This window comes from Hypanus sabinus, unplaced genomic scaffold, assembly GCF_030144855.1.
Source record: "Hypanus sabinus isolate sHypSab1 unplaced genomic scaffold, sHypSab1.hap1 scaffold_294, whole genome shotgun sequence".
NCBI classification, from domain to species: domain Eukaryota; kingdom Metazoa; phylum Chordata; class Chondrichthyes; order Myliobatiformes; family Dasyatidae; genus Hypanus; species Hypanus sabinus.
In genome coordinates this window covers 441,254-463,787 of record NW_026781090.1, presented here as the reverse complement: position 1 = coordinate 463,787, position 22,534 = coordinate 441,254, and the positions used below count along the sequence as shown (strand labels likewise).

At 44.5% G+C, this 22,534-nt stretch overlaps 1 protein-coding gene across 1 annotated transcript; it reads left to right on the top strand.

The window, feature by feature from the left end:
* The first annotated feature begins 14,945 nt into the window (after positions 1-14,945).
* LOC132388306 (gastrula zinc finger protein XlCGF26.1-like) lies at positions 14,946-22,080 on the top strand. The gene is made up of 2 exons (XM_059960647.1): positions 14,946-15,006; positions 19,744-22,080. The coding sequence occupies exon 2, from the start codon at positions 20,115-20,117 to the stop codon at positions 21,339-21,341; it is 1,227 nt and encodes a 408-aa protein (XP_059816630.1). The 5' UTR covers positions 14,946-15,006; positions 19,744-20,114; the 3' UTR covers positions 21,342-22,080.
* The last annotated feature ends 454 nt before the right edge of the window (positions 22,081-22,534 follow it).

The following is a 22,534-nucleotide window of genomic DNA, read 5'->3' as shown; positions in this document are numbered from 1 at the left end:
TGGACGTCGTCAGCCTGACGCCTGCGCAGTTCATCAGTGCTTCAGTGCCTGATAAGAATTATTCGCGCATGGCCTTAAGGGTAATAACGGTGCCATTAAACAGTTCTTGAAGCACCGGTTCAATGTCCATATCTCATTTTTTTTCGGGTATATAGAAAAAATCTGAAGCTTTTTTAACGCAGGAAGCGGCTCACATAAACAATGTATTCAATATCCACGTGTATCTAATGCCAATGTAAAATGCAGGTATAAAACACAGGAGATTCTGCAGTGGCTGGACATACAGAGACGCACACACACAAAATGCTGGGGGAGCTCTGCAGTTCAGGTAGTAACTAAGCAGCGGAGTCCACAGTCTAGGCATGCTGAAGAGGCTCGGTCTAAAAGTTGTTTATTTATTCCTCTCCACAATTGCTGCCTAATCTTTTGATTTCCACCAGTATTTTGCAGAAACTAACAATCTTTTTTTTCGGTCAACCAGTTTCCAATTTTTTTCTGATTTTCCTTTTGTAGCCATATCCTGTTGGTCTGTTTCTTCGCTCTCCTCCTCCTCGTAAACTCCAGACCCATTCTCTCTCTGGAGCCGCAAAGCCTGACTCAGGCTGGCAACTCTTTGGTTTCTGACTCTGCACCATCGAAGTTTCACTCGCCAGTCTGCTGTCAGACTTTAGAGGTGCATTGTGTTACGAGACCGCAGGTTCGTTTACTGTGAGTGTCGCTTTAAGTGCCTGAGTGAGGCGGGTCTGTGACGTCACACAGGCGCTGCAGCAGAGACAGAGAGACAGAGGTGGGAGGAGAGGGAGGGGAGAGAGAGAGATAGAGGGAGAGGAAGAGAGGAAGAGTGAGAGAGACTTCAGCTTGTCACTGCTATGCCCAAAAGATTGGGTTGATCATCGGCACGCAGTGCACAACGGATGTGTGACTGTCACTTCGTATAATCCATATGTGTGGATTTCCCTTACCCGGAATCGGGGTGTTCTGTGGTAACCACTTGAAGACGATATTCCTGTGACTGTCACCTGGTGATATTTCTAAGTGGATTTCGGAACTAATCGACGGATAAGATCTTCGGCGACAGTTATTTCGTTCACCCAGCGTGGAATGTGTGTGGAATTCTTCGTAATTGCCTTCTCTCTACATCTTCGTGTGGATTTACAAATCTCTCCTCTCACTCGCTTGTTCCGTAGATTACTGAACTTTTCCACTTTACCATCTTAAGACTTTAAGCATTGTTTCCCAATAGTTTGGAACACGTACAACACCGTTAATTGCTGTTTATTTCGTTCAATCTTTTAGATTTGGAGTAGATACTAATGAAGAGAGTGGTTTTAACATCGAAACCAGACTCCGTTAGTGATCTATTGCTGCTGGTACGTAAAAATTGCAACAACCCAGCTGTCTGAGGCACAGTCCTTTAAAATAGGTGAAAATGACACAAAACATTGAAAAGAGCGGAGAAGAAGGAGTTTAACCAACTTCGTCCGGAGCCCTGAACAACGTCACAACCACAGTGAGCTCATCGTCTTGTTCAGCCCGGAGAAAATCATGCAGGAAATTCATGCAGGTGTATAAGATGATGAGAGGCATTGGTCGTGTGGATAGCCAGAGGCTTTTTCCCAGGGCTGAAACGGCTAACACGAGGGTGAATAGGTTTAAGCTGCTTGGAAGTAGGTATAGAGGAGATGTCAGAGCTAAGGTTTTAAAGCAAAGAGTGGTGTTTGTGTGGAATGCATTGCCAGCGATGGTGGCAGAAGCGAATACAATAGAGTATTTTAAGAGTCTCTTAGATAGGTACACGGAGCTTAGGAAAATAGGTGGCTATGCGGTAGGGTAATTTTAAAGCAGTTTCTAGTGTAAGTTACATGGTCGGCACAACATTGTGGGCCAAAGCGTCTGTAATGTGTTTTAGATTTCTATGATTCTCTGAAATTCAAGAGAAATCTCCTATCCCACGGAGCGGTGACTAGTTGTAACCTGTCATCACAGGGAGAGTGAGAGGGGGAACGGCAGGGGTAGATTTTAATATACTGATATGGAACAGAAACATGGGCAGGGACCAGATGGACAGAGTGGCCACTCTAGTGTACATTGTGAGTGTGTTAGAGACGATAAGAACCTGAGACACGGGATTTGATAGAGAGCTGATTGATCTGTCACAGCTCCACAATATTAAACACCAGTCTAGTTTAAGTCTAACATCAGCAGAACCGACTCCTCCAATGCTCAGTGACCAGGGTTCAGTCCTGGGTGCGATGAGCAGCCGCAAGAACTGCAGAATATGACAGTGACAGTCCCTCATGAACCTGCAGCTGCCTTCAGTCACCGTGATGGTGAAACATTTAACACGGAGCTGATTTGAACTTCCTCCCTGATGTGAAGTTGCTGGTGTTGCAGCAGCTGGGATGATTGAGTAAAACTCTTTGCTCACTCCGGACAGAAATGTGGCCTCTATTTATTGTGAACTCACCGGAGCATCACAAGGTGGGTTCACTGAATGAGTCTCTTCCCACACACGGAGCAGGTGAACGGCCGCTTCCCAGAGCGAAGCTGTCGGTGAATCTGCGATGGCCGACTGAATCCCTTCCTAAATGAGATCCAGGGAATGATATCTCACTGCTCGGAACGTCATGGCGATGTATCCAATCAGATCACGTACATGGACACGTGCTCGGGCTCTCCTTGTCGCGAGTGGGGCGCTGTCTTCTCCAGCATCTCCGTCTCCACATTCAAGGATCGGCGGCTTTCAAGCGCTGGTGAACTGACAGATACAGCGGAACTAACGAGCTGTTGTGTTTGTGAGTCCCAGCATGAAAGTCGTTCAGAGAGAAAAATCAAACTCCCACCCCAACCCCAGCTTAAAAAAAGAACGGCATCCCGATCATCAATCTACAAACCCCACCCCTCTGGACAAAAGGGAACAATAACATCGAGCCCCCCCCCCCCAAAGGAAACAACCCTACCCCGCACAACAGCGGAGGAGTCGGTGTCACCAGGGTAGCTGAAATCTGGAACTCACTGCCCGAGGTGGTGGTGGAGGCAGGTCCCTTCACAACATTTACGAAGAGGATGAGCATTGAAACTGCCGAGATACAGTCGGCTGTGAACCAAGTGCTGATAAATGGGACCAGTGTAGACAGTGAGTGGATGGTCAGAACAGGTATGGCCAGCCAAAGGCCTGTTTCCGTGCTGTGTGATCCACCGCTCCGGACATGCTAAATTAACGATGGTGGCACCTCAAGGCATTGATTTCAAAACTCCACACCCCTCTCCAACCTGAAATAAATCAGACTGCACCCCTTTCTCACCTCTGGGAATATCTGTTTCTGTCAAAGTAGCATAGAGATTGGTCACTTCTGCTAAACAACTGGCAACTGATGAAGTTCCTGTGTCTTCTTGCATTAATGTTGCTTCCTTACAGCAAAACTAACCCTCTCACTGTGTCAGAATCAGTGATTAAATCAGACCCCAAACACTGTGCTTTCATCCCTGCACGTTATAACTGGAACCATCTCACTGAGGGTCTGATGGAGACATGGGATCACATCTCCTCTGCTTCTGACGTTTCAAATACCCTCAGAATGGTTTTCTGATTCAGTCTGAAGGTTATGGTACATTCAGCTCGTCATCAGACCTGAAAAATCATGTCTTCCCGCAGCTGGTTCCACCTGTTGGTGTGTCCTCTTTCGTCCACCTCCAGGGAAGCTGCATCACCACACAGACTCCTCACTTGAGAATACACACAGTGTATTCTGTTGACTAATACACTGTGTGTGGACCCCGCTGGCAATTCTGGTGTTGTGACCCGAATCGAGACAAACACCACGCTGCCCACTCCACCAACAACACGGCACAGCCGGACACATAACAGGGGACTTTACATCCCACAACACTGGATTCAGTGATGAAACGCGTCATTGATGTTGTTGTCCCACTGAAAAGTCCATTAAGGTGCTTTTAAATGCCAGCGCTCGCCCACAGGTGACGTCAGACACAGTTCCCACGCGCCTGACGTCACACACGGGCTCCCCTCACCGGGATCTGCCCTCACGTGCGCGGTGTCTTACGTCACCCACGCGCTGCTGTGCTCGAGCTTTATCGGTTGAACGGCTGGGCTAATAATCACGTGACCAGCCCCTCCCCCATCGCTGTCAACAGAGGATTCAGGAGCTACGTTATTCCTATTGGTGCTAAGCGATGTCAATCACTGGTTACAACCAGTCGCGGAGGCGGACAAGCCGAGTGGGCGTTACCCCGCTGAGTCCGTCTCCCGCTCGAGCGCTGACCGCCTCCTCAGAGCGGAGAAAACCTCAAAGTAAATGTCCGCTTTCTGATTTATTTCCATTTCCCTCCGAGGGAAGTTGGGGCGTTTGTGAAGCGCCTCCTGCGGCCGGAGTCTGATGTATCGCTGAGAGGTAGGAGGAGTCCGCTCGGCCCGTCGGTTTGATGCCGGTTCCCCGGGGAGGGATTTTATTGACAGGATGAAGATGGTGAGAGAGGGGGCGGTCAGGATGTTTGTCCCGGTGGGGACAGGAGGGGCTCATCTGTGGAAATGTCTGAGCACACGGTGGTGCCGAGCAGAGGGATTCACCACATTGGGGGCAAACACCGGCAGACTGTTGCCCTGCAAGCGGGGCCAATGGTCCGGGCAGAGTGACAATTATTTGTGCTTTGTTGAGATTGTATCTGGAATATGGTGTAAAATCCCGCTCCCCAAACTAACACGGGTTATACAGACCAAAGAACAAACTGCTGGAGGAACTCAGTGGGTCGGGCAGCATCTGTGGAGGGAAATGGACCGTCAACATTTCGGGCCGAGACCCTCCCTCTGGACTGAGAGTGGACGGGAAATAGTCAGAGAAAAGAGGTGAGGGGTGGGGATGGGGCAAGAGCTGGGGAGTGAGAGGTGGATCCAGGTGAGGGGGAGGTGGGAAGGTGGAAATAGTGACAGGGGTGGGAGGTGAGTGGTTGGGGCAACACGGGGCTGAAGAAGATGGAAATTAATTCCACAGAGGATTAACAAAGAGGTTAGAGAGTATTTGTTATAGAGAGTGCAATGAAGATTCACCAGACTGATCCCTGGAGTGGTGGGTCATCATATGAAGAAAAATGAAATGTAATACCACTTTCATTTGGAGAATCGAGGACTGAGAGGTGAACACTGAAATGCACAACATCATTACCAGTTGAACCAGGGATCCCAGTCTCTGAAAAGTGGAGTGGTCTGTCTGGGACTGAGATGAGGGGAAATGTCTCCACTCCGAGGGTGGTGAATGTCTGTAAATACCCTCCACAGAGGGCAGTGAAGACTCAGTGATCGTCCCCATGTAAAACAGAGGCTGACTCATGTGTGGAGACCGAAGGGGTGGAGGAAATGAAGATCGGGCAGGAACGTGTGGCTGAGATGGGAGAGCAGCCGCCATCTTGCTGATGGTTAGAGGGGCTGAATGGCCTCTTCCTGCTGTTTCTCACTTGATGTTTCAGAGTTCCTGTCCAGCAAGGCTCTGGAGGAATGTAAATAGAAATTAGAGTTTATAAACATAGAACTGATTTAAATGAAACGTGATCATTTCCTGTTTGGGTCTGAATTATGTTTTGGACCTGGTTGGGAATTGAACCAGTGACTCTGTGACCTGGAGATGGAGGGAAAAGGATCGGGGAAGATATGGTGTGGAAAAATAATCATGTATCTGGGGTAAATATGGAATAATGTAGGGAATGCGGCGGATGGGTTTGGCAGCGTGTGAGGGGCGAGGAGCAGAGTCACCAGTTCAGGAGGGAGACCCTCCACCCGTCACCTGATCCCGGTTCCCGTTCATGTTTTTCTGCAGATCTGCAGCATCTCCGGGTCACTGCTCTACGTGTACGTGTAGCTTCATCTTTCACCCGTTCAGACAAGGCAGTGAGATCCGGATCTGTCACATCCTCTCGTTGTGGGTGGACAATGTTTATTTCTCTGCAACACTTTCTGTTGTTTATTTCCACTGTTTTGTGGTGCTGAAGTGCAGCCAATGTTTCTGGGTGTCTGACCCGTTTATGTGAGAATTTAGCCTTTTGTATTTATCTGAGCTTCTCATAAATGTGTAAAGTTTAGTTCAGCTTCACTTCAGAATTTCCAAAGCAACACCCAGTCAGTCAAATTGCTCCACACAATTAAAATAGCTTATTGCATTTTTTCCATTTTTGTACTATATATATGTATATTCATATTTTAAATCACAATTGTTAAAATCTATTGTTCTGAATTATTTTCTACTGCTGCTGCAGGGACAACGAATTTCATGACACATGCCGGTGCTATTAAACCGGATTCTGATGGGAGACCCACCACCCTGATCCCAGGTACCACAGATCGTAATGTGAGATTGAAGCATTTTCCATATATTTGCATTCCTCAGAAATGACAACAGTTCAGTTTCCTTCTGTGGTTCCAGAGCAGAAGCTCAGTCTGTTTAATATTTCCACACAATTAAAATGGGGAAATTTGTTTATTATCATCATGTACTGAGCTGCAGTGAAAATCTTGCCTGACGTACCATCCACACAGATGGATACATTCCAACAGTACATTGAGCTGATATACAACAAAATAATCACTGTAACAAAACATTATGGCTGCAGAGAAAGTGCAGTACAGATAGATAAATGGTGCAGGGTCACGTCCAGTTACATTGTGAGGTTGAGTCCATTTTATCATTCATTTGGCTTATAGCTGTAGACAGGAAGCCATACTTCAGCCTGGTGTTACGCACTTTAAGGGTTTTGTATCTCTTCCCCGATGGAGGAGCGGGCTTGCAGCAAGAATGTCCAGGTAATGAGGTTCTTTGAGTACATGGCCTGCTTTTCCGAGGGAGTGGAAGTGTAGGAAGAGTCCATGGAGTGGAGGCTTGTTTCTCTGATGTTCTCTGCTCTCCAAAGTTCTCTGCCGTTCCTTGCAGTCATGGGCAGAGCAGTAGCCATACAAAGGCGTGAAGTATCGACAAGGAGCTCAGAGACCTCGGCCTTCACCCTGCCTTGTGTAGCTGGATCCTGGACTTCCTGTCAGGTCACCGGCAGGTAGTAAGAGTGGGCTCCATCTCCTTTGTCTCTCTGACCCTCAGCACACATACCCCACAGGGTTGTCACTTTGGACCCCTCCTTTACTCTTTGTGCACCCATGACTTGTGTTGCCACCCACAGCTCCAATCTGCTAATTAAATTTTGCTGACAGCACTACATTGATTGGCCTAATCTCAAATACCGATAACAATCAATCAAATGCTTTCTGACAAGGCTCGGTCCAAACAAACTTTTCACCCTTCTTCAGGAGATTGGTCAGAGGAAGAGCAATCGCAGCATAGTTCTTACGATAATATCCATCCATTCCCAGAAACCTTCTAAGAGCCTTCTCAGCAGTCAGAATAGGAACTGGAGAAATTGTCTGGACTTTTGCCCGAACAGGAGCCAACTTGCTTTGACCGACAACAAAGCCAAGACAGGTCACAGTGTCATGGCCAAATTCACTCTTAGCCAAGTTAACTGTAAGGTTGTCCTAGGAAAGCCTGTCAAATAGCTTTTCTACTGCAGAGATATGCTCTTCCCAAGTGCCACTCCCTGTAACTAAGTCATCAATATAGGTATCTGTGTGTTCTAACCCTCGAATTACAAAATCAATCATTCTCTGGGATGTTCCTGGAGCATTTTTCCTTCCAAAAGGCAAAACATTGTATTCATACAACCCAGATGGTGTCACAAATGCAGAAATTTCTCTACCTCTGTCCATCAATGGAACACACCAATACCCTTTCAACAGATTAATCGTTGTAAGAAATTAGCTTTTCCAGCCTTATCGATGCAATAATCCACTCTAGGGATAGGATAGGCATCTGTTTTTGTTACTGTATTTACCTTTCTATAATCAGTGCAAAATCTAACACTACCATCAGGTATGGGCACAATAATGCAGGGTGACTCCAATCTCATTTTGAAGGCCTAATAATACCATTCTCCAGCATATACTCAATTCCCTGGTCAGCCAATTTACACTTTTCTACGTTCATGCAATTTGGGTGTTGTTTAATCAGTTTAGCTTGACCAACATCTATGTCATGTACTACGACCGTGGTTTGCTTGGGAACAAAGGGAAATAAATCTTTAAACTTCAGAAATAATTCCTTCAGCTGTTAACCATATAAACCATATAACCATATAACAATCACAGCACGGAAACAGGCCATCTTGGCCCTCCTAGTCCGTGCCGAACCCTTAATCTCACCTAGTCCCACCTACCCGCACTCAGCCCATAACCCTCCACTCCTTTCCTGTCCATATACCTATCCAATTTTACCTTAAATGACACAACTGAACTGGCCTCTACTACTTCTACAGGAAGCTCATTCCACACAGCTATCACTCTTTGAGTAAAGAAATACCCCCTGGTGTTTCCCTTAAACTTCTGCCCCCCTAACTCTCAAATCATGTCCTCAAGTTTGAATCTCCCCTACTCTCAATGGAAACAGCCTGTTCACGTCAACTCTATCTATCCCTCTCAAAATTTTAAATACCTCGTTCAAATCACCCCTCAACCTTCTACGCTCCAATGAATAGAGACCTAACTTGTTCAACCTTTCTCTGTAACTTAATTGCTGAAACCCAGGTAACATCCTAGTAAATCTAGCCACTGTTGAATCCATTTTATTACTCCAGCATTAATACCTAACGACTGAACCTTCTTAACTAACCTTCCATGTGGAACTTTGTCAAAGGCTTTGCTGAAGTCCATATAGACTACATCCACTGTCTTACCCTCGTAACTTCTTCAAAAAATTCAATAAGGTTTGTCAAACATGACCTTCCACGCACAAATCCATGCTGGCTAATTCTAATCAGATCCCGTCTATCCAGATAATTATAAATACTATCTCTAAGAATACTTTCCATTAATTTACCCACCACTGATGTCAAACTGACAGGTCTATAATTGCTAGGCTTCCTTCTACAACCCTTTTTAAACAATGGAACCACATGAGCAATACGCCAATCCTCCGGCACAATCCCCGTTTCTAATGACATATTAAAGATCTCCGTCAGAGCTCCTGCTATTTCTACACAAACTTCCCTCTAGGTCCTGGGGAATATCCTGTCAGGACCCGGAGATTTATCCACTTTTAAATTTCTTATAAGCGCCAGTACCTCCACCTCTTTAATTGTCATCGGTTCCATAACTTCCTTACTTGTTTCCCACACCTTAGACAATTCAATATCCTTCTCCTTAGTGAATACCGAAGAGAAGAAATCATTCAAAATCTCTCCCATCTCCTTCGGTTCCACATATAGCTGACCACTCTGATTCTCTAAGGGGCCAATTTTATCCCTCACTATCCTCTTGCTTTTAATATAACTGTAGAAACCTTTCGGATTTACTTTCACCTTATTTGCCAAACCAACCTCGTATCTTCTTTTAGCTTTTCTAATCTCTTTCTTAAGATTCCTTTTACATTCTTTATATTCCTCGAGCAATTCCTTTACTCCATGCTGCCTATATCTATTGTAGACATCCCTCTTTTTCTGAACCAAATTTCTAATATCCCTTGAAAACCATGGTGCTCTCAAACCTACGGTGAAACCTTTCCTTTCACCCTAACAGGAACATAAAGATTCTGTACCCTCATAATTTCACCCTTAAATGACCTCCATTTCTCTATTACATCCTTCCCATAAAACAACTTGACCCAATCCACTCTCTCTAAATCCCTTCGCATCCCCTCAAAGTTAGCCCTTCTCCAATCAAAAATCTCAACTCTAGGTCCAGTCCTGTCCTTCTCCATAATTATATTGAAGCTAATGCTGTTGTGATCACTGGACCCGAAGTGCTCCCCAACACATACATCTGTCAGCTGACCTATCGCATTCCCTAACAGGAGATCCAACACTGCCCCATCTCTAGTCGGTACTTCTATGTATTGTTGCAAAAAACTATCCTGCACACATTTCACAAACTCTAAACCATCCAGCCCTTTTACAGAATGAGCTTCCCAGTCTACGTGTGGAAAATTAAAATCTCCCACAATCACCACCTTGTGTTTACTACAAATATCTGCTATCTCCTTACACATTTGTTCTACCAACTCACGCGCCCCATTAGGTGGCCTATAATACACTCCTATCAGTGTAACTGCACCTTTCCCATTCTTCAATTCCACCCAAATGGCCTCCCTAGAGGAGCTCTCTAATCTATCCTTCCAAAGCACCGCCATAAGATTTTCTCGGACAAGCAATGCAACCTCCTCCTCTGGCTCCTCCTACTCTATCACACCTGAAGCAACTAAATCCAGGAATATTTAGTTGCCAATCACACCCTTCCTGCAACCATGTTTCACTAATAGCTACAACATCATAATTCCAGGTATCAATCCATGCTTTAAGCTCATCCACCTTTCTTACAATGCTCCTAGCATTAAAATAGATACATTTATGATACTCTCCATCTCCTCCTCTCTTTCCATCCCTAACAATGCATTCAAATTTATTATCCTTTTCTTTCTTCTCCCCTACATCTTCGGGCTGAGCGCATCCCTTCTCCATCACCTGCCTTTCCTCCCTCACACACTGTCTATTTACTTGCTCCACTGGTGAACTAACCTCCTCTCCCAAAGTCTCCTCAAATAGTCTCCCACCCCCCCCCCCCCATCTTACTAGTTTAAAGTCCGCCCTGTAGCCCTAGCAAATATAACCATATAACAATCACAGCACGGAAACAGGCCATCTTGGCCCTCCTAGTCCGTGCCGAATGTGTATATATGTGTAAATATAACTCCTAGACTATCGAGACTGAGGGAACAAAGCTTAGAGTCTTGAGATGGTAAAGAAGGAAAGTTCAATAATCCACGGAATAAATGATGGGACAGAGATATCTGTAATCCAGGGTGAAACGTACAGAAAAGGCCGTTACATCAAAATAACCGTCGACGAAGTTCTTATCCGTTGAATCCGTCACATACGAGTTATCAGCGAAAGTGACCTGTCACAGGAATACCGTCCTCCAGGGGTTGCTATACATCATCCCCAGGCAAGGGTTAACACAAGATATTCCACAATCCACTCCTATGGATTATACGAAGTGACAGCCACACACATTCGTTGTGGTTCCGTGTACCGATGATCAACCCACTCTTGTGGGCACAGGAGAGTTCCAAGCCTCAGCTGCGACTAACTGAAGCGATCAGCTTTTCCAGTCTCTCTCTCTCTTTGGACCGGCCGACTGCCTGTCTGCAGATCTCTCTCTCTCTCTCTCTCTCTCTCTCTCTCTCTCTCTCTCTCTCTCTCTCTCTCTCTCTCTCTCTCTCTCTCTCTCCCTCTCTCTCCCTCTCTCTCCCTCTCTCTCTCTCTCCCTCTCTCCCTCTCTCTCTCTCTCTCTCTCTCTCTCTCTCTCTCTCTCTCTCTCTCTCTTATCGTTCAGTCCACAGTCAGCGCTGTCAGCCTGTGACTGACGTCATAGCCCCGCCTCCTCACGCCGGCGCTCTTAAAGAAACAGTCACAGTACGACCGCAGGCTCGTAACAGCCGCAACACAACTTCCCGACTTTTGAACTCAGTGCTTCAAATAATAAAGACAACCATGACATTTGCCTTCTTAATCACCCTATCAATCTGTGCAGTCTCTTTCAGGGAGCGATGAACTTGGTCTAAGATCCCTCTGATCATCAACACTGTACAGGGTTTTGCATTTAACAGTGTACTGTCGCATACATTCGACCTACCGAGCTGCCAAGATGATCATCACTAATCAAATCTCACTGAGATTTCTCAGGTCCTGTTGAATTTATTGTCAAGTGCACAAGTACGGGAAGGTACAGGTACAGAGAAACACTGACTTGTGGCAGCATCACAGGCAAGTACATTCAGATAACACACGGAACACAAATTATACGATTCTCTGTCAGTAACAATCTATACAAAAATGTTTTATGTCATTAACAATATTTAAAATACATTATGTCATGATCAAAATTAAAATGTGCATTTTGTGTAATAACAGTCTTGGAAATGTTGAATTTGGTCCCTGTCTCCATTCCTCCTGTAATCCACAACCAGCTCCTTTGTTTTTGTCACAATGAGGGAGAGGTTGTTTTCTTGACACCACCGTGTCGGGATGATGACTTCTTCTCTATACGCTGCCTCGTTATTATTTGGGATTCGGCCAATCAATGTAGTGCCGTCAGCAAATTTAATTAGCAGATTGGACCCCGCCACTGCGGCCCCACAGTGCACTATGTACTGATTGCAAAGCTACGAAATTGCATGTGAATAGCCTCCCCTACCCCAACTCCACTCTTTCTGCGTCACCAGCAGACTGGGACATCTCACATCTCGCTGCCTCTCCAGGACATTAAACTGTGAACAACTGTGGTCAGGGACTGATCTCTGGGGAACTCCAAACGCTACCTCCTTCCAGTCTGAAAACGACCCACTCATCCAGCCACACACTCCCGGCAGTTTATCGATTTCCAACGAAAAAGCCTAATCACCTACTCCTGAGGGTCAATACCATTGCTGACTCTGAGTTTACCACCGTCAAATGCCGGGAGGGACATAATAATCAGAAAGTCTTGAGTCACAGCCGTGTAAATAAAATGTGATCTCAGTGGGTGTGTGGCGCATGCTCAGAATGCGAAGGAGACAGACAAACTGAGCCAAGGCACAGACTAATGAAGGGGAGGAATGATCAATTTTGATACAGCGAGGGAAGCGGAAAGTTTGATGTTGTGCCTGATGCCGGAACTGTAGCCAGTTAGAAGATGAAGTTTTGTTACTCCAATTTGTATTGAGCTGTGACAGTGTTTATATCAGTAGGCACCATGGAGACTGAAATAATTGCAGTTGAAGTATTGTCCTTCACCCACTGACGTGCTTTATAAACCTTTAACAGTGTACAAAAGTCAAAGGATTTGTGTATGGGAATCACAAACACAACAGCACGTTAGATCCGCTGTATCTCTCAGTTCACCAGAGCTTGAACACAAAGTACACTGCAGATGCTGTGGGCAAAGCAACAGGTACAAAATGCTGGAGGAACTCAGCAGGCTGGGCAGCATCCGTGGAAACGAACAGTGAACATTTTGGGCCGAGTCCGAAGACCGTGACCTACAGCTTCGCTCTGGGAAACGGCTGTTCACCTGCTCCGTGTGTGCGAAGAGACTCATTCAGTTAACCCACCTTGTGATGCTCCGGTGAGTTCACAATAAATAGAGGCCACATTTCTGTCCGGAGTGAGCAAAGAGTTTTACTCAATCATCCCAGATGCTGCAACACCAGCAACTTCATATCAGGGAGGAAGTTCAAATCAGCTCCGTGTTAAATGTTTAACCATCACGGTGACTGAAGGCAGCTGCAGGTTCATGAGGGACTGTTACTGTCAGATTCTGCAGTTCTTGCGGCTGCTCATCGCACCCAGGACTGAACCACGGTCACTGAGCATCGGAGGAGTCTGTTCTGCTTATGATAGCCATAAATTTGACTGGTGTTTAATATTTTGGATCTGTGAAAGATGAATCAATTATGTATCAAATCCCATGTTGCAGGTACTTACTGTCAATGCCAAACTCACAATGTACACTAGAGAGGCCACACAGTCTAGCTGGTCCCTGCCCAGTTTTCTGTTCCATATCAGTGTTTTAAAACTTTTCTCTCACTCTCCCTGTTGCAACTTGTCACCGCTCCGTGGGAGAAGATATTTCACTTGAATTTCTTAGAATCAGAGAAATCTGCAGCAAATTACAGACCCTTCGGCCCACAATGTTGTTCTGACAATGTAACCTACTCTAGAAAACGCCTGGAATTACCCTACCACAGAACCCTCTATTTTCCTAAGCTCCATGTACCTATCTAAGATTCTCTTAAAAGACTCTATTGTACCCGTCTCTACCGCCGTCGCTGGCAGTGCAGTCCACACACCCACCATTATCTGTATAAAATATATATCTCTGACATCCGCCTTGAACTACTTCCAAGCACCTTAACTATGCCCCCCACGTGTTCGCCATCTCAGCCCCGGGGAAAAAAGCCTTTGACTTTTCACACGATCAATGCCTCTCATCATCTTATACACCTGCATGAATTTCCTGCATGATTTTCCCCAGGCTAATTAACACGATGAGCTCGCTGAGTATTTGACCTTCCCCAGGGCTCTGGACTAAGGTGGTTAAACACCTTTTTCCCTGCTCTTTTCAAATTTTGTGTCATTTTCACCAATTTCAAAGGACTGTGCCTCAGACGGCCGGGTTGTTGCAATGCACCTCTAAAGCCTGACAGCAGACTAGCGAGTGAATCTTCGATGGACCAGAGTCAGAAACCAAAGTGTTGCCAGCCTGAGTCAGGGCTTTGGGGCTCCGGAAAGAGACGGGATCTGGAGGTTACGAGCAGGAGGAGGAAGAGGAACCAGACCAGCAGGATGTGGCTATGAATGAAAGATGAGAAACATTTGGAAACTGGTTAATTGAAAAACAAGATGGTTAATTTCTACAAAACATTGCAGGTAATCAGCAGATCAGGCAGCAAATGTGGAGGGGAATAAATGGGCAGCATTTAATCTGAACCCCTTTAGCATGTCCAGACTGTGTACTCCTCTGCTTAGTTGCTGCCTGAACTGCAGAGCTCCTTCAGCATTTTGTGTGTGTGCGTCTCTGTATTTCCAGCAACTGCAGAATCTCTTGTTTCACATCTGCATTTGTAAGAGTATTGTACTTTGGCATTAGATACACGAAATGCCTATTGATAGTGAGTGTATCGTTTATGGGAGCCGCTTTCTGCGATAAGAAAGATGCTGAGTTTTCTACACACAAAAAAAATGAGATATGGACGTGGAACCGGTGCTTGTATAAATTTTGAATGGCACCATGATTACCCATAAAGTTGCGCGTTTAAAATTTCGCTGTCGTTTGAAGCACCGATCAAATGCGCAGGCGCAGAGTTGCTGCCGTCTCCGATAACTACGCATGCGCGCAGTATACAAAATGTCGGGAGGAGCGGAAAGGTAAGGGCTTTTTCGACTCTAATTGAGTGACAATTGCTGTGAGAACCGGAGACTGTGGCCCGCAAACTCAGCACAGGCCAGGTCTTTTTCCTCTCTCTCAGCCCCACGATCCGTACACGGGCCCCGGGGAGCTTCCGGCTAATCAGGGAATGGGAGCAGATAGATCTCACAGACAGAGCTGAGCTCCAGCTATCTGAATGCAAGGATTAGGAATTCGGAAAAAGAGAACAAAATGCCGGAGGAACTCAGCATTAGTACCCTTTCCCATAGATGCTGCCGGGCCTGCTGAGTTCCTTCAGCATTTTGTGTGTGTTGCTTGTTCTGGAGTTTTCTACACGTGAGGATATGTTTTGACCTATTCTGTCTGGGTACATAATGATATCAAACAACTTTAACTTTGCCCTTGTCAACAAGTAGCTTTCACATCACAAATGTGCCAGACTCCAATGAGACAGACGACTGCCCTTCCCTTCATATCCATTGGCATTTTCATCACCAAGTTCATCACCTGAGGGAGGGTTCAGTGGTAATATTTATGTACAATACAGAAACTGGTGTTACTTGTGTGTATTGTGGTGATGCAGAAGTTGCTGGAGAATTTGCAAGTGGGAAGAAGAGGAGTGATATTTGGAAGTCCGACTTTTTAAAGCATCATTTAGCAAGAAACTTGCATACAGTGACATGCAAAAATGTGGGCACCTTTCTGTTCCTGTGAATAGCTAAGCGAGTAAAACAATGACCTGATTTCCAAAAGGCAGAAAGTTAAAGATGACACATTCTTTAATTAAGCAAGATTACTCTTTTGTATCCATCATTTACAGTTTCAAAATAATTAGAAAGGAAAAGGGCCTGAAGCAAAAGTTTGGGCACCCTGCATGGTCAGTACTTAGTAGCAACCCCTTTAGCAAGTATCGCAGCTTCTAAATGCTTTCTGTAGCCAGCTAAGAGTCTTTCAATTCTTGTTTGGGGATTCTTGCCCATTCTTCCTTGCAAAAGACTTCTCGTTCTATGAGATCCTTGGGCCGTCTTGCAGGCACTGCTCTTTTGAGGTCTATCCACAGATTTTTATGATGTTTAGCTCAGGGAACTGTGAGGTCCATGGCAAAACGTTCAGCTTGCGCTTCCTGAGGTAGTCCATTGTGGATTTTGAGGTGCATTTAGGATCTTTATCCTGTTGTAGAAGCCATCCTCTTTTAATTTTCAGCTTTTTTACAGATGGTGTGATGTTTGCTTCCAGAATTTGCTGGTATTGAATGGAATTCATTCTCCCCTCTACCAATAGAATGTTCCCCCATGCCACTGGCTGCAACACAAGCCCAAAGCATGGTCAATCCACCCCCATGCTTAACAGTTAGAGAGGTGTTCTTTTCATGAAATTCTGCACCCTTTTTTCTCCAAACATACCTTTGCTCATTGCAGCCAAACAGTTCTTTTTTTTAACTTCATCAGTCCAGAGGGCTTGTTTCCAAAATGCATGTTTAGATGTTCCTTTGCAAATATCTGATGCTGAATTTTGTTGTGATGACACAGGAAAGGTTTTCTTCTGATGTTTCTTCCATGAAAGTCATATTTGTGTAGGTGTCTCTGCACAGTAGAACAGTGCACTACCACTCCAGAGTCTGCTAAATATTCCTGAAGGTCTTTTGCCGTCAAACGGGGGTTTTGATTTCCCTTTCTAGTAATCCTACGAGCAGTTCTCTCAGAAGGATTTCTTGGTCTTCTAGACCTCAATTTGACCTCCACCGTTCCTGTTAACTGCCATTTCTTAATTACATTACGAACTAAGGAAAGGGCTACCTGAAAACTCTTTGCTGCCTTCTTATAGCCTTCTCCTGCTTCGTGGGCATCATGTATTTTAATTTTCAGAGTGCTAGGCAGGGGCTTAGAGGAGCCCATGGCTCTGATTGTTGGGACGAGGTTTGTGGAGTCAGGGTATTTATAAAGCTTTGAAATTTGCAACATCTGGCTTTTCCTAATAAAGACTGTGAACAAGCCATAGCTCTAACAAGCTAATTAAGGTCTGAGAACTTGGTAAAAGTTATCTGAGAGCTCAAATCTCTTGGAGTTCCCTACCTTTTGCATGGTGCTCCTTTCCTTTTTTTCCACTCTGAAATTGTAAAAACAATAATAATACACTAATCTTGCTTAAAATGTTGAAAAGAATGTTTCATCTTTAACTTTATGACTTTTGGAGATCAGTTCATCTTCTCAGGACTTTATTCCTTGGAATGTCGAAGATTCAGGGGAGGTTTGATTGTGAAAGAGGGGCATAGATGTTGTAAATTCATTTTTCAATCTTTTTTTATTGATTTCCAAATAAAGAATATACAAATCGGAAGAGGAGTTTAACAAGTAGATAATGTAAAAGACGTATAAACAGCAATAGTAAAAACAAAAAGTATGTAATATCAAAATCAAATAAGTAAAATATTATGCTGTTATATATACAATGGTAAAAAAAACTACAACTCCTCATAATAATCATAAAAAAAAGATTGGAGATTTTATTGATAAGGGTAAAACCCCACAAACTACAATGAAACAAAAACAAACAAAAAAAAAGAAGAGAAAAAAAAGGAAAGAAAAAGAAAGATTGGGCAGTCCAATTGAGGATAAAATTAAAGAAAACAGAGAGCGAGAACAAAAACACATCCTTCCAGTCATCTCCGAACCTTCAGGGATAAGGAATTCCCCCAAATAGATAGATAGACAGACAGACACATATAAATCAAGTCATGTGAAAATATGGAATAAAAGGTCGCCAGACTTGTTCAAAATTAAAGGATGTATCAAGTGTCTGGCTTCTAATTTTTCCAAGCTTAGACATGACATAAGGGAGGAGAGCCAATAGAAAACAGTAGGTGGGTTAGATTCTTTCCAATGTAGCAAAATAGCTCTCCTAGCCAGTAAAGTTGAAAAAGCTATCACATGTTTGGTGGAAGCAGACACTTTGCTTGCTTCCTCTGGAATAATCCCAAAAATTGCTGTAAGTGGATTAGTTTGAACATCCATATCTATAACTTTAGATAATATTCCAAACACATCCCTCCAAAAATTATTTAAACTTACACATGACCAAAACATATGAGTTAAAGTAGCCATTTCTGTGTTACATCTGTCACAAATAGGACTTATATTCGGAAATATATGCGCCAATTTATCTTCGGACATATGAACTATCTTAAACTGAATTAAGATATGGCGTGAGCAGACAGATGAACTATTGATTAAATAATAAATCTTACTCCATTGATTATCTGAAAGTGAATGTTGAAGTTCTACTTCCCAGGTACGTTGAACCCTGTCATTAGGCGACATGCGAGCATTCATTAACTGTTTATAAATGATAGTTATTAATCATTTTTGAAAAGATTTAAACTGAAAAATAACGTAAGCCAAATTTGAAGAGCAGGCCAACGGGTAATTCGGTAAAAAAATCATGTAAGAAATTCCTAACCTGTAAATACCTGAAAAAATTTGTATTAGAGGTATCATATTTATCCATTTACTGTGAGAAGGACACAAAGCAGTCTTGTAAAAACAAATCTAAAAAAGTTTTAATTCCCTTAATTTTCCATATTTAAAAAGCCTTATCGAAAGTTGATGGTTTAAAAAAGAAACTAGAATAAATATTACTAGGAAGTAAAGAACCATTTAATTAAAAATCTACAAAACTGAAACCATATTTTTAAAGTATGTTTAACAATACGGTTTAGAGCTTGTCTACCTATACTGGAGAATGAAAACTGAAGAGGAGCTCCTAATAGCGAAGCTGACGAAAACCCCATTACTGAGTTTTCCTCCAAATGTAACCATGAAGGGCGATCTTGGTCATCTGTATCATAAGTTGAAAAAGTAATATTCGCATATTAATTGCCCATTTATTCGACCTATCAATGACATCGACATAGATGACCATTTAGAAAGCGCCTGTTGAGTATTTTCAGCTAAAGGGAAGGTGTAAATTCAAGCTGGCTTTTACCACTGAAATCGTGTGGGACTACAACCAGAGGCCATGGGTTAAGCGTGAAACATGAAATGTTAAGGGGAACATGAGGGGAAATTTCTTCACACAGATGGTCATTTGGATGTGGAATGAACAGCCATCATGAGTGGGGCATGTGAGCTCAATTTCAATATTTAGGAGGTTTGTATAGGAACTCGGATGGTAGGGGTATGGGACTGGGCAATTTAAATAGTTTAGCACAAACTAGATGGCCCAAAGGGCCTGTTTCTGTGTTGTACTTTTCTACAATAACCTGAAATATTATGAACATTCACTCTAAGATCTTTTAACAGCTGTGTGAACCAACCATTCATTTCGGCAGGAATTTTTTATATGGCTTTAAAATTGTGGCACTTTAAGTTAATAATACATAAAAGAAGATCCTAGCTGCACGTCAAGAAAGACTGTTTGTGTGAGACGGTTTCAGTTACTGTGGGGCCAGGCACCCATGCTGCTCAGCAGGAACAGGGAATAATACCAATGGAGAGAGTCAGACTGAGCCAGGTCACAGATTGGAGACGGCAGAAAAGCCCCATTCTTATAGAGACAGGAAGAGCATCGGAGAGATTGATGGTCATTCCAGATACCAGCACTCTGCGCAGTCAGGAGATGATTTCTCTGTCCAACTTGAGTAGAACCTCACTGTAACAGTGTGATACAAATCAAACCAAGTGATCTCATCTGTAATGTTGTCCTAAACCCATTGATGGATTTTGTAAATCTTTTTACAGGTTAAGAATGAGAAGGAATTTGTCTGCAGGCAGCTCAAACACGACACGCCAGTTTTGTTGTCTCTGTCCCGATATTTAAGAAGTGGAGCAAGGGATTCAATCGACCATTCCTCATTTGACCAACCGTCATTTTACACAGGAGAAAGGCCGTTCACCTGCTCAGACAGTGGGAGTGGATTCACTCAGTTATCACAATTGAAGGTACATCAACAAGTTCACATTGGCCAAGGCCATTCATCTGTTCTGCGTGTGTGAGAAAGGATTCAGTTGGTCTTCCCACCTGTGGACACACCAGTCAGTTCATACCACACTGGCGGAGGTTAGTCATCTGTTGAACTCCTGGGAAAGGATTCACTCAGTCATCTGACCTAATGGCTCACCAGCGAGTTCACACAGGGGAGCGGCTGTACACCTGCTCAGTCTGTGAGAAGAGATTCACTCACTCTTCCACCCTATGGAAACATCAGCGAGTTCACACTGGGGAGAAGCCATTCACCTGCTCAGAATGTGGGAAGGGATTCACTGAGTCGTCCACTCTACTGGTACATCAGCGAGTTCACACTGGGGAGAGGCCATTCACCTGCTCAGTCTGTGAGAAGAGATTCACTCGGTTATCCCACCTCCAGAGTCATCAGCGAGTTCACACTGGGGAGAGGGCGTTCTCCTGCTCAGAATGTGGGAAGAGATTCACTGAGTTATCCAACCTACAGAGTCATCAGCGAGTTCACACTGGGGAGAAGCCATTCACCTGCTCAGAATGTGGGAAGAGATTCACTGAGTTATCCAACCTACAAAGTCATCAGCGAGTTCACACTGGGGAGAGGCCATTCTCCTGCTCTGAATGTGGGAAAGGATTCACTGAGTTATCCACCCTACAGAGACATCAGCAAGTTCACACTGGGGAGAAGCCATTCACCTGCTCAGTATGTGGTAAGAGATTCACTCAGTTATCCACCCTGCAGAGTCACCAGCGAGTTCACACTGGGGAGAAACCGTTCCCGTGCTCAGAGTGTGGGAAGAGATTCACTCAGTCATCCACCCTACAGAGACACCAGCGGGTTCACACTGGGGAGAAGCCATTCACCTGCTCAGTCTGTGGGAAGAGACTCACTGATTCATCCACCCTACAGAGACACCAGCAAATTCACACTGGGGAGAAGCCGTTCACCTGCTCAGTCTGTGGGAAGGGATTCACTCAGTCATCCACCCTACAGAATCACCAGCGAGTTCACACTGGGGAGAGGCCATTCACCTGCTCAGTCTGTAGGAAGAGATTCACTCATTTATCCAGCCTACAGAGACATCTGCAAATTCACACTGGGGAGAAGCCGTTCAGCTGCTCAGTCTGTGGGAAAGGATTCACTCAGTCATCCACCCTACAGAGTCACCAGCGAGTTCACACTGGGGAGAAGCCGTTCACCTGCTTAGACTGTGGGAAGGGATTCATTTATTTATCCAGCCTACAGAGACATCAGCGTGTTCACACTGAGGAGAAGCCGTTCACCTGCTCAGAATGTGGGATAGCATTCACTCAGTCATCCCAACTACTGGCACACCAGTCAGTTCACAATGGAGTGGCCGTTGTAATGAATCCCTAGGTTTCGTTTGCTGAAGGCTATTTTAAGAGAGAGATTAAGGTGATTCAGTCTGACTTGCAGCTTGTTTCGTTTTAACCGAGGACACAGACACCCAGAGTCAGACAGAGATGAAGGAGGTAAAATGGAAAGAATCGAAACCAGGGAACTAATGGCCAAGGGACACCGTTTGGAACTTTCCTATGCCCACAAGGGTGGATTAATCATCGATTCACCTTGTTTGATCCATAGGAGTGGCTCTGATTTGGGGATCCTGTGAAGACTGCTGATGTGTTAACCCTTGCCTGGGTGTGGTGTGGTAATTCACTTGAAGATGATACCCCTTGTGACAAGTCACTTTGGGTGATAATTAGTATGTGAGATTTTGGAATGACGACAGATAAAATCTACAGCAACTGTTCTCTCATTTTACCACTGTGGAACCTGAGGAATTTGACATAATTGCATTCTCTCAACATTTACCCTGGATTACAAATATCTCTCTCATCACCTATTCTGTGGATGAAGTGAAGTTTCCTACTTTACCATCTCAAGATTCTAAGCCTTGATTCCCCCGAGCTCAATAGTTTGGGCAACACACAAAATGCCGGTGGAACACAGCAGGCCAGGCAGCATCTATAGAGAGAAGCACTGTCGTTGTTTCAGGCCGAGTCCCTTCGTCAGGACTACCTGAAAGGAAAGATAGGAAGAGATTTGAAAGGAGGAGGGTGAGGGGGAAATGTGAAAGATAGAAGACCAGAGCAGGTGGGGTGAAGCTGAGAGCTGGAAATGTGATTGGCAAAAGGGATACAAAACTGGAGAAGGGACAGCATCATGGGACGGGAGGCTTCGGGAGAAAGAAAGGGGGAGGGGAGCACCAGAGGGAGTTGGAGAACAGGCAGAGTGATGGTTAGAAAAAGAGGGAACAAAAAATCTAAATATATCACGGATGGGGTGAGAAGGTGAGGAGTGGTGTTAACGTAAGTTAGAAAAGTCAATATTCATGCCATCAGGTTGGAGGCTACCCAGCCGATAGATAGGGTGTTGTTCCTCCAAACTGAGTGTGGCTTCATCTTGACAGTAGAGTAGAGGAGGCCATGGCCTATTCTGCTTTGATAGTTGATGAAGCAGCTGATTATGTCCTAGTGAAACAGTCTGTGCTCAAAGCTTACGATTTGGTCCCAGAATCATACAGGAAAAAATTTGGAAATTGAAGG

Excerpts from the sequence above, each read along its gene's own strand:
- LOC132388306 (XM_059960647.1), top strand. The coding sequence starts at position 20,115 with ATGGCTCACCAGCGAGTTCACACAGGGGAGCGGCTGTACACCTGCTCA.